Source organism: Taeniopygia guttata, chromosome 12 (assembly GCF_048771995.1).
Source record: "Taeniopygia guttata chromosome 12, bTaeGut7.mat, whole genome shotgun sequence".
Taxonomy (NCBI): Eukaryota; Metazoa; Chordata; class Aves; order Passeriformes; family Estrildidae; genus Taeniopygia; species Taeniopygia guttata.
The window spans coordinates 9,022,323-9,034,728 of record NC_133037.1 but is presented as its reverse complement, the minus strand read 5'-3'; the positions used below and the strand labels follow the sequence as shown (position 1 = coordinate 9,034,728).

The 12,406-nt window shown below is 46.7% G+C and overlaps 1 protein-coding gene across 4 annotated transcripts in view; it reads left to right on the top strand.

Moving 5' to 3' along the window:
* MTMR14 (myotubularin related protein 14) overlaps nucleotides 1-12,406 on the top strand; it is a 32,463-nt gene that overhangs the window by 686 nt on the left and 19,371 nt on the right. For all 4 annotated transcript variants that reach the window (XM_072934965.1, XM_030282838.4, XM_030282837.4 and 1 more), the window contains exons 2-10: nucleotides 463-761; nucleotides 830-975; nucleotides 5,288-5,396; nucleotides 6,406-6,481; nucleotides 7,166-7,226; nucleotides 7,753-7,875; nucleotides 8,402-8,475; nucleotides 11,233-11,303; nucleotides 11,878-11,952. In XM_072934965.1, the coding sequence (XP_072791066.1) occupies nucleotides 540-761; nucleotides 830-975; nucleotides 5,288-5,396; nucleotides 6,406-6,481; nucleotides 7,166-7,226; nucleotides 7,753-7,875; nucleotides 8,402-8,475; nucleotides 11,233-11,303; nucleotides 11,878-11,952 (957 nt within the window). In that variant the 5' untranslated portion in view covers nucleotides 463-539. The remainder of the gene's footprint in view (nucleotides 1-462; nucleotides 762-829; nucleotides 976-5,287; nucleotides 5,397-6,405; nucleotides 6,482-7,165; nucleotides 7,227-7,752; nucleotides 7,876-8,401; nucleotides 8,476-11,232; nucleotides 11,304-11,877; nucleotides 11,953-12,406) is intronic.

Genomic DNA, 12,406 nt, shown 5'->3' with positions numbered 1-12,406 from the left:
CAAACCGAGTCGGGCCAGTTTCATTCTCAGGCAACGAGATGCACAGCATTAGCTGCAGTTGAACTCGGCTGTCATTAAATGTTTGTGAAGATTCACAGCTGATTTGCAAATTAGACAAATGCAGATAAAAACCACACTGTGTTCCCAAGGAGCCGTGTGCCTCCGGCTGGGCACGGGCAGTGCCCGTCACGGGCAGTGCATGCACAGCCCGAGCTGGCTCCGTGACACTGCCCGGGCACACGAGCCAGCGCCGCCCTCAGCCGTGTTCTGGGCAGCGATACCGCTCACCCCGCAACTCCTCTGCCACGGGCTCAGTGCGTGCCACCACACTCCGGGAGGGGCTTCTTTAATAGAAACCTGCCCCGGGATTCTGTCTTTCGGGCAGCGCCCTGGGCACGCCGGCCAGCGCCACGGTCGGAGCGGCTCGGCAAGGCCCAACAGCGTTTGCCCGTCTCTTTGCAGGTCTAAAGGCGGTGTCGGAGCAGAGCCCGGTACCCGGAGCGGGGCTCGGCACCCGGGGCGGAGCGCGGCGCGCCGCGATGACGCCGGGAGCGGGCGGAAGGGGCGCGTCGCGGGCGGGCGGAAGCGGCGGGCGGGACGATGGGCCCGCGGCGGCGGTGAGCGGCGCGGGCATGGCGGCGGCGGCGGCCCGCGGCTGCCCCCCGGCGGGCTCCGGGGACCGCTCCCTGGCCGAGCTGCTGCTGGAGTTCTCCCGGGCACAGTACCGCGCCAAGGACGGCGGCGGTGCCGCCGCTGCCAAGGTAAGGACACCGGGGCTCGGGGGGCGCGGGGAGCGGCGCGGCGGGCACTGAGCGGTGGCTCTGCGCAGGTGGAGCGGATCGAGCGGCGGTGCCTGGAGCTCTTCGGCCGCGATTATCGCTACAGCGTGATCCCCAACGTGCACGGCGAGGTCTGCGCCCACTACCCGCGGCACATCGTCTTCCTGGAGCGCGACGCCGGCGCCAGCCGTGATTCGTAAGGCCCCGGTTCCCGTGCCCCGTCCCGTGCGGCTGACGCCCGGCGGAGTTGTTGTCCCGGGGAGCTTCCGCGCCGGGCGCTCCCGCCGGCCGGGGGAAGCCCTGCGGGCTGCGCTGCGCTAATTATAGCCGGTGGTGTCAGCCGCTCCGGGACTCCCCTCGCTGCCTGCCGGGGCTGCCCAGCTCCCGTGGGGCTCCTCCCAGGGCTCTCGGGCCGCCGTGGTGAAAGCTGCCAAGCTGAACCTGTTACTCGGGGACTGTGGAGGAAACGGGTGTGCTCCGGGGCAGCGCCAGCTCCGCTGCATGTGGCCCTGGAGTAAACCTGAGCACAGCGTTGGTTCCTAGTGATGGTTGTGTTGCAGCTCGCCTGAAGGCTCAAAGTTGTGAGCACGCCTGTGTGATGCTCTCCCTGCCTTGATGAAGTACCTGTGGTCTTGCAGCAAGGCCTCTGATGTGGGAAATTTTAGTCTGCAAATCATCTTGGAGCAGGGGGCTAGGCAGACAAGACAGTCTGGACAGATATTTCTGTCATTCCAGACAAAATTCCAGGTTATTTCATCTCTCCCCACCATGGTGAATAGGTCAGTGGGTGCTGAGGTTTAGCGAGCTGATGAGAAACACTTCTTCAGTTTGGTGCGCATCTGAACCAGCGCATCTCTGGACTTTGACCCACAAGCTCAGAATCACATCGTTCTCACTTCTGGCTGAGCTGCTCCTTCCAGCTCCAACCACAGTCTCTCGTTTTTACTTTTTTCTTCAACAAAACATAATGCAGTTTTGCAGTCTTGACTGTGTGTCCATGACGAGAATAATGTGTTCAAAAGAAGGGTCAACAAGTCCTTCTCACATGTCCAGCTGCTTTGCCTGAGGAAGGAAAACCATCAGTTGGCATGTAGGCTGGGTGCTGTAGGAGGAGGTCTTTGGAAACCAGCCAGAGCTGACTGCCAGGTGGGAGAGTTTCTCCCTAACAGTTGGATGAGATTAGGAAAGCTTAAACCCCTTGCTGCAAAAAAAAAACAGGAAGCTGAGGTTTGAAGCTGTTAAATGCAACTAGAGGAAGCTTTAAGGAAGAGAAACTGAATGCTTCTGCTTTTCCTGCTCTTGCAGGAGGACAGGATGCTTAATTTTTTTGACAGCTATTCAAAACAAGAGTACTTACACTTGGTGCCCCATTTTCTTCTGTGACCTTTGCAAGCCAGTAGTGACACTTAACTGTATTTATACTGATTCTTGGCAGGTTTTGATTTGCTGTCCAAAAGAGTCAAAAAAACACACTACGCTTCATCATCACTCTCCTGATTTCGGCGTGAGGATTTTTGTAAAAGCTGCCAAGTGATTTTTAGACAAATGCAGGTTTTAGTTTAATCATTTTACTCCTATGGAATAATTATGAAATAGAGACCATTGCACATCTTGTGTTATGGAAGGCAAGAACCTCTTTCAGTGAGCAGGACACTCCATCCAGGACTGAGTCTCTGGCTGCCTCTTGTGGAACCACAGAATGGTTTAGTTGGACGGGATCTTAAAGGTCATCCAGTTCCGACCCCACTGCCATGGGCAGGGATAACTTCCACTAGATCAGGTTACTGAGGGCCCCACCCACCTGGCCTTGAAGGCTTCTGGTTTTATCTTTGTAATGTTTTTAATCAGCTGGTAAAATCTACTTGAAGCTTCAAAACTCTGAGAATACTGAGGTGCTTTGGAAGCAGTTTTCACGTGTACAAACTCTTTGCTGTACCATCATTTCTGTCAGTACAGCGGCTTCTGGAGCCGTGTGGGAAAACAACAAAAAATTGATATTTTTTTAACTCAAATCAGTTTATTCTGTAGCTGGGCAGCTGGGGGAAGAAAGACTTTGCTTGATCAAAGTTTGCTAACAGTACTCTGAAATCCAGGCAGGTGCAAAAGGAATTCTGTGTGTTTTGAACCTTTTTTTTTAGATTTTATTCCTGTTTATGCTGCATTTAATCACTAGCTCCTGTAAAAGCATTACACCTGTTCTTCAGAGCAGCTTCCCCCTTGCTGCCAGAGTCTTGATACAACCGTGTTTGTTTACCACGTTCATCTCTTGCATTACTGTGGGTGGTTATTGAGATGAGAAGATCTGAGAGCATTATTTGTGGCACAGCCATGACTGATGGCAGAGCGGGTCTCTCCAGTGTGTGTGCAGGCTTCCCAAGGAACAGTGGTGTGCCTGGGAGAGGGGCTTATCCTTCCATGTCCCCAGCAGGGTGCAGGGCTTCCCGCTCACTCTGTGTCCTGGGCTCCTGCCAAGCTGCTCAGACTCACTCACAAGTGCTGCAGAAACCTCTCCTGGGGAGTGCAGTGAGTGAAACCTGTTGTCTTGTCTCAACTCCCAGAGAGGTGCTTCTCTTATAATTTCTGATCTTTCAGGTGTTTCATTTTTGCTAGCTCTCATCTTCTTGGAAGCAGTGCCGTGGAACTATTTTGGTAACACTGCATTTAAGTTCTTGTCTCCCTCTGTATTTGCTTTTGCAAAGGAAATGTAGAGGGAACTGGAGCAGAGTGCAGAATATGATACATCTCTTAATTGCATGCATTCATTTAAAAACAGTCCCACAACCAAATCTGCATCAAAATCTTTTGAATTTCAAAATAATTTGGTGTTGGGAAGTATACACGAAGGCATCTCTTCTCACACTTGCGCACATTTTCCTGTCTTTCCAGTTAGCACCCTCACGTTCACATTGTTTAAAGAAGATTAGCTTGAGTTTTTGTTCTTTAAATTCTGGTATTTGTCAAAGGTCTTTGGAGCTGGACAGCAAAATCATTGTATATGCAGGAAAACATGAAAAACCACCACTATGAATTCTGAGAACCAAATCCTTTTATTAAAAAAAAAAAGTATTTGGAAGTCTTGTTTTCTGTTTCCCTGCTTCTACTGGCACCACCTTGTATAATATTTTCCATAAACAGATCAATTTCCATTTTAATAATAGATTATTTTTTATAATCGTTCCCACAATGGCAGCTGCTGGTACATTGCTCCACGCTCTCGGTGATTCTGAAGTTCAGCAACTTTAACTTCCATTGTAAAGATATTAATTTGTTCCTAGGCCAGTGTTGTGCTTGGTGTTTGAGTTCTCCTCCTCCTCCATGTACTCTCCTTCACCCTGATGCACATCTTGCTGTGCATCTGCTCATCTTTATCTGCTCTTTCCATCAGACCCTGGTGGTTTCTCTTGCAACACAGACTCTCCTTGCCTGTCCTGCTCACCTTCCTGTGCCTCTTCAGGCAGGAGTGGGTCAATAGAATCAGATGATTTAGCTGAGCTGAGAGCCTGTGCTCTGCATGGTAATGCTGGTACTTCTACATCTCTCTAGGGAGTTTCCCATGGTCTTATTTTTCCCCTTTCTCAAGTTTACCATGTTGATAATGTTTTAACATCCAGAGATCAGGCAGTTCATCTGCCTCTTCTACCATGCTCCGTTACTGGAAAGGCTAACTGGAAATTCTTGTTAACCATCTCCAGGTGCATAGCCATGTAGTTTTGTATGTCCAGACTTGACATTATTTCTAATATATCACTCTGGATGCTTCTCCAATTCCAGCTCTAGTCCTCTCTACATTGACAGTTCCTCCTTGAGGTCTGTGTAGTTCAGAAGTGAGTTTGGATTCCTATCAAATGTGGGCTGATACTTAGGCAAACTGGAGCAATTTAAACATGTTTCCAAAATGTCTCCTGGTATGAAACACAATTCAATTTTATTTCAACAAGAAAGCCAAACAAAATGTAGTTCTGCAGATGCAGCTGACATTGATCTAAGTACCCTGCTCAACCCACTAGCTGATTTAGTTGTTTAATTACCTGGTAACACAAATGTTTGAGGATCATGCAGTGTTCAAAATTTGATTTTCTATTATGTTTCTTTTATTCTTGCAAAACTATCCCTGTGATGGTGAATTCACTGTGATGGTAGTGTTGAGCTGCTTGTGAATGGAAAGATGATAGCAGGGAAAACAGAAAATCTATTTTTGTCGACACTGACTGTCCTTCCCTAGTAATCCACGTGTTAGTCTGTGGCAGACCCTACTGGTGGTGCTCATATTGCCACTTCCTGAAGGTGCTGTCATGTACTGTGCATTTCCAAATAAAAAAAAGGAGCCAGAAAAGTTTCCAATGTGTTGTACAGCAGCAGAAGCAATTTTCAAAGTGTTTTCATGCTTACTAAGTTTAGAGCTGACTTCTAGGGAAAGGGATGGGATCCCAGCCCAGGGTGTCAGCGGCAGCTTTGCTGAAAGACGTGTGAGAAGATGCTCTGTACTGACCTGAATCTCTGCCCACTAGGTGTGAGAGCACTGTGCAGGTTGGCAAGCTGCAGGACCTCATCAACCGGAGTAAGATGGCCAGGTGTAGAGGACGCTTTGTTTGCCCAGTCATTCTGTACAAGGGAAAGGTAAAGTTTCATGGGCTACCTGTCTTTACTGAGAAAATTTCCTTTCTCTCTGCCATTTGAACTATGCAGCCGTCAGTCACTTGTCGCTTTTCCAAATGGTGTAAAAATCTGTGCTTAGGTATAAGTGCACAGCCTGTAGCAGCAGGGAGCATTTGCTTAAGCTGTCTGTGGGCACTTCAGGCTGTTTTCCTCCACCAAATCATGAGCCTTGCACCAAAGAGCTAACTTTTTTCTTCCTATGTATGTGCTTTCTGAAGTCCTAAAGAAATTTGGCATTTCAGAGGAAAAGATAATTATTGTTCCTGTTTGTCCCTTACTCTTCCCAGCAGCTCCCTTTGAGGAACTTTCCTCTCTCCAGAGAAGTTTCCTTTGTCTGTTCCCTTGAGAGGCAAGATTGCATAAATGGTCTTATGAATGTGTGGTCTTGTCTGCAAGGGGATCTATAAGAAAGTGAAATTAGATTCATTTTTATGTGAATTACTTTAACTATGTTGAAGCCGTGTAGGAATAGTCTCATTTAGAATTTAAGTAGCTTAATTCAGTTTTCTTAGTTGAATTTAGAAATACTGTATGAATAGCAAAATCATACCTGTGACAAATTTAATCTAGCTTGACTGAAGCCATTGTGGGCTGCATCTGCTGACCTTTCTCTGCAGGAGTGAACAGCCCAGAGTCATCTTGGGACCATCCATAATCTCATCCAGAGGAATGTGGAAATAAGGCTCAAGCAGGATATTAACAGAGCATGTGTTGCTAAATTGGCAGGAACTGACTGTATTAATGCATTGGAGAACTGGAGATGAAAATATGATTTAAAAACTAGGTACAGATAAAGGCACTTGGCAGTTTGCTGTGTTTGGAGAACTCAGTCTGGACCAGGGTTGCAGGGCAGACAGCTGAGAGGTGATAGCTGTAGATACCAACTCTTTCTATGTAACCTGACAGCAAAGAAGCATGGTAAGGGAAAGACTCCTGGAGCCTGTGTGATTAATAAAAAATCTTCCTCCAGCATATTTGCAGATCAGCAACACTGGCCGGCTGGGGAGAGCTCTATGGGCGCACTGGCTACAACTATATCTTCTCTGGTGAGTGAGGAGCCGTTTGTCACTGTCTGCATGGTGAGGCTGGTCAGTGCTGGGACAGAGACCTACTCATGAGGCCAAGCTCTTCCCAAGACCAGTGGGAGCTCTAGGATGGGCTGCTTGTATCAGACTTAGCATAACAGAGTGAAGACTGAAACCTCATGTCCATTTCTAGCTCGTAAGAACCTCAGTGTTGAAAGAGCTTGAGGTTGAAGAGTGAGTTACAGGAAACATGTAGGCAAATAAGGGCATCCCAGAGGATTCAGAGTACCAATTTACAAACACTGGGGATGGGAATAATGAAGGAAAGAGGATTAGAACTTGCTGTTGCTTGAATCAGTGCTGCTAATGGTGAGATATACTGGACTGCAGGGAAAGCTCTTCGGGGGAGTAGTGGGTGTCTGTAGTGTGGGAGCTGAAACTTGGCTTAAAAAAGCTTGCATACTATTTTTGAGGTATCCTCTGGCTATCAGTCATGGGTTTGACCTGCTCAGGTACTTTGCAATGACAAGGAAAGAGTGGGCTACATTAGCAAACAAGATTTTCAGGAAGAGGAAATGTGGGGAACCACACTTAGGTATGAAGAGAAGACACCAAACCATGACCTTTTTGTTTGTATACATATCTTGTCAGATTGGAGATTGAGCTGGTTTACAAAAGCTTCACTTCTTAATGCCTTTCTTGCAGGAGGTTCTGATGATGCTTGGGCAGATGCAGAAGACATTTCCGAGGAAGACTCTGCACTTAGGTTTGTATGCATCATTGGGATGAGGGAAAGGGAGTTTGCTGACTGGCTCAGCCATTCACTTCTGCTCTTTCCTAGTTTGGGTTTTGGGCACAGGCTTGAGACCCATCACCAGGCTCAAGGTCTTATATTCCTTGCTTTTGGAAAAGAGTCTTGAGTATTAATGGCTGGCTGAACCTAGTGTAGCTGAAGCTGCTAATCTATTGCCAGAGGGAAGGGCTGGAGACAGGAATGTGTAGAGCCATTAAAAACTAATTTGAAGGGCATGGCTATGTTTACTTCGTCCGAAACTACATCTCCAGGCTGTAGAAATTGTGTTGTATCTTACATGATTGTTGCAGAATGGAGTGAGATGTGGGAAGGGACCATGAGCACAAACCTTGCAGTGTCAGTTTGCAGAGTCTGACTTGGCTCATGCTGCTTATGTCTAGAAGTTGTTCAGGGAAGAACTGTGGGTCAGCTGGGAAGAGTCAGACTCAGCTTGGTCAGTCTACCATGCTCACCTTGCTTGCCTTGTTCTGTCTTGCAGAAATGCAGATTCCCAGCTGTTTGACAAGGTCAGAGGGCACGACATCAAGCTGCTTCGATACCTGTCTGTCCGATACATCTGTGACCTGATGGTGGAAAACAAGAAGGTGAAATTTGGCTTGAAGTGAGTCTGGGTTCATTTGTTTTTGTGCAGGCTTTGGATTGCAGCTAGTGTAGCCCTTACATGTGGATTGCTGTCAGGTGTGCACTCAGCACCCTGTGAGCAGTCCCTGGAAGAATCCTACAGCAGGATAGGTTAGTTGTTGCTGTAAAGAAAACCCCAAGGTTTTAGGCCACAGAAAGCTGTATCAATGTCCAACATAGCTGCTTTCATCTGTCTTCCGCAGTCTGAATGGCTTTTTTCCTGTAGAGCTTATAGTAATGAGGCAGTCACCCCTTCAGAAGGGAGACAGCAACAGAACCCTCTGTTCCTATGCACAGAGGGAGCTGTTTCTCCTATTTATCTCAGAGAAAAGCTTTAGTGATTTTGGGCTGTACCTATTTATGTGCATGTGCTGAGTAAGTTCTGCCTCTGCTCGCAACTGTGTCAAATCTTAGCCAAGGGAGATGCAGCAGGTAGTTTTTTGGGTGCTGGTGTCTGTGCAAAAAACACTTGTAAATATCTGCTGTTCTCCTCTTGTCCTGTGCAGCGTGACGTCTTCTGAGAAGGTGGACAAAGCTCAACGTTATGCTGATTTCACTCTTCTCTCCATCCCATATCCAGGTACAGGAATGATGTCCAGAGGGTTTCACAAGGGACAGATGACAATCTGTTTCTGGGGACTGGGAAATAACTCTATATGTGTATATGTAAATGGCTGTGACTTGCTGAATGTTTCCTTTGTTCCTTCTGGAGAAAAACTCATTTAAACTGAGAACAGTGCAATGAACCTGGATGCTCTGGCAGTGAGTCAGCATTAGGCACTCTTTGAGGTGGCAAAATAATTTCTCCACAGTCCTTATTAATTCAAGCACAGAGGAAAAGTCCCAGAGGTAGAGCTGGTTAAGATGGCCTTTGACATCTCTGCAACTCTAAACTAGTACTTGATGCAAAATATATATGTTGTTCTTTGTTATGTAAAGACCAAATTTGTAAGGGTAATTTCTAGTCTAGTGTTCCAGAGCTCCACTGTAAGAAATCTCAGTGCTTGTAGAACAGTTCACCTGGGCCTGCAGTGCAGAACAGTGGCAGCCCTTTGCAGCCTGTCTCCCTGGCTATATCCATCCCTGTGCCTAGCAACCGCTGCTGGGTCACTCACACTCTTACAGATGAACTGAATATTCCTCTGCTGCCTGCTGATGTCAGGCTTGGCGACAGGATCAGATGTGAGGCTGCTGTGCCTAAGCTCTGTCTGCAGACTCTTCTTTCTCCCTAGTGCACAAAGAAAGGGAGAGGAGAAACCAGGAAAACTCTGGTGGATGATCCAGACCCAGACTTTTCCTTGATTGCTAGTTGTTGCTCTTAAACATTTTTTAAAGGTGTATTTCCTTTTACACAGAAATTAGTGACAATTCAGAGAACCTGCATGAAGATTTCTATCGAGTTTGCCATGCAGGTTGCCAAAATGTACAGAAATAAGAGTATTACTGGTTTCTATAGTACATAGCACAGATATATGTTTTTGCTGCATACATCACCAGACTTGGAATATGAGAAAGATTGTGTACACAGGTCTTTTGTAGGGCTGTAAGGAATGAAGAAGTGAATCTATAGAGTTAAGCTGCAGAGTTGTTTCTCTGTATGGGGATCTGCATATGGTAAGCAATATTATTCAGTGATGGTCCTTCCTCTTATTCCCTCCGGGACAGCTGGTTTCTTTTAGCAGCTCTTCACTGCCATGCTGGAGATAAACCTTATAAAACTGCAAATACTCCCTGCAGATGTTGCCTGATTTCATCAGTGCTGGTCCATGGGGGAGTGTTGTCATTCTGTTAAATCTAAGGCATACACATCTAAGGATCAGCAACCCCTCTAGTGACTGGCCAAATGCCGTGATACATTCTTATTGATGTTTCCAGGGTTGCACTGAAAGAATTTCTGTTTTGTAATTTGTTTCTGAAGTTATTCTGAGATCCTGTTGCCTTAGGTGAGCAAGACAGTGTCCAAACAGAGTCATAGAATTGCTGTGGTTGGAAAAGAGCTTTAAGAGTATTGAGTCCAATCATTAACTCAGTGCTGCCCAGTCCCCCACTATATCGTGTCCCTGAGTGCCACATCTGCCTGTCTTTAAATACCTCCAGGGCTGGTGACTCCACTCCTTGCAGAGGGTGCACTTGATCCTCTCATCCAGATCATCAGTAAAGATATTAAACAGGCCCCAGTACTGAACCCTGGGGAGCACCACAAAACCTGGGGACCAGATACCAACTGTGTTTAACTCCATTCACTCCATTAACTCTTTGGGTTCAGCCATCCAGACAGATTTTACCAAATGAAGAGTAAGAACTGTCTGGAGTGAAAGACATGAGTTAAAATGGGGTATCTGTAGAAGCTTTTTGTATTTGTGGATGCCAACACTTATGCCATAATCCCCCATTCTTTGCATGAAGTCATTGTTTAACTGGAGTTAAATCTCAACTGACAGACTGTGTCCTGACTGCATATTTGAGGATTAGTCCTATCCTTGCACAGATTCCTTTCTTGGTTTTTTTTCCATTGAAGTTACTTGTGACTTGCAGGATGGGAATCTCTCTCCATGTGTGTGCCTGACACAGGGGTGTCTGGGTGGTGTGGGCACTGTGGCACTGCTGAGGTGTGCACAGCACACTGGAAGAGGTGTTTCCTGTAGCCTGCAGGCAACCGCAGTGCTAATGGTGCTGCTCAGCCGTGACTAAACGACTGCGGCTTGCAGCAGAGACTTCAAAGAGTTGTTTGAGAAGAGCTGAGCCAAAGGACACACTTCAGGAGGGGAGTGCTTGGGGGACAGCTTGGAAGTGGTTATGTATCCGCTTCCTTCATGTGGGGTAAATCCTGTGTTTGAAAGAGAAGACTTAAATGTGAGAGAAGTCAAGCCACCTCTGACAGAGCCCTTTCTTGTTACCTGCAGCAGATGCCCTGTGAAAATTGGCTTTCCCTGGGGCTCTGTCAACACCTTCTTTTGGTGGTTCCTTCTCACTCAGCATGTCAAGCTGATGCCTTAGATCTGTGCAGAAGTCCAAGGCCCTGCAAAACATAGCTCCTTGCTGAAACCTTTTGTTCAGGAAAAAATTAAATCAGTCCCTCAAGCTCCCCATTTGCTGTAGTTGGAGTTTGCCCTTTGCTGTGTGAGTGTCTGCACTGCTAAGTGCCCTGGGCTGTTATTGCTGGAGGCTGTGCTACACAGTGTACTGAGGGTTACTGCTCTTCTCTTCCCACAGGCAGCAGTTTTGATTGGTTTGGATTTCTGGAGCCTGGGGCTGCCAGCACTCCTAGTCCCACAGGCACTTCACTTGTTAGATACCAGTTAGCTGAATTGTTGTTCATTATCTTCTTTTCTTGCAGGCTGTGAATTTTTTAAGGACTACAAAGACCGGGATTATACAGCTGAAGGTCTCATATTTAACTGGAAACAGGTACATGGATGTTACAAAATGGAGAGCTCTGTGTTTTACTGGGTTTGAGTCTTGCCTCCCAGTTCCTTGGTGATGGTCTGTATGTCATGTGCCTATTTCTAATCACAAGGAGGAAGTCAACAGGACAAACAAAACAGGTACAGAAGGAACTAAATTATTGGTTGTAAAATTCGTATGTAGAATAAATGAATCATTATCCTGAAGTTTAGGATGCTTGACCTCTCATGGAAAGTATGGGTTGCTCCCAGTTTTGAATTCTGACCTTATTGATAGCCTTGGTTCTCGGTTCTTTCTTCATATTTTGTCTCCTGCTGAGGGGATGGTTGAGTGGGGCAGTCTTGTAGAAATTTAGAGACTATATGCCCAGCTTTCACTGTTGGGATCAATAAAAGCTCCTCTGGTCCATTAGTCCTTCCAAGAGCAAGAGTTTATTCTTACATCTTCAGGATTTTACATCCAAAGATGCTTTGCTGAGATGTTTTCTTCTCATGCACCATTTGGCATTTGTTGTCTTGTTTTTTGTTTGTTTGTTTGAGTCATAACTTTTCTCTAACTGTGTCTGGGTTTTTTACAGGACTATGTAGATGCTCCATTAAGTATCCCAGTCTCTCTGACCCAATCTCTGAATATTGATTGGAGCGAGTACCAGGTGAGCAAAGTGGATATCTCTGTGGGAGGTCAGGAATGTATTCAGGAAGGATCAGGAGAGGTTTGAAATCTGACTTGCTCCTATTGCTGTAATCTGGCTCACTTTCTACCATCCCAGTGGGGCAAGGCTGCCTGACAGTTCAGAACAGCAATGGAAATCCTGTACCCAAAAGCTCTTGCTGTGCCCCAAGTCAGCTGACTGTAAAGTCAAACCTTTTAATGTAGCTTTCAAAAATTTGCAATCCATTAGGGAGATAGGTTGCTAACAAAGGTAAGGAACAAGACAGGAAACAGAAAGCAGTATTACCTGTTGTCAGTCTCAGCTCGATGTAGGCCTGCTCTGGGCAGACTGCCTTGGCTGTGGGAAGTCATGTCACAGGTCAACCTTCTCCTCTGAGCAGAGCCAAGGGACTGGGCACCTTCTGCATGGGTATGCAAGGTGCCTTCCTAAGGGA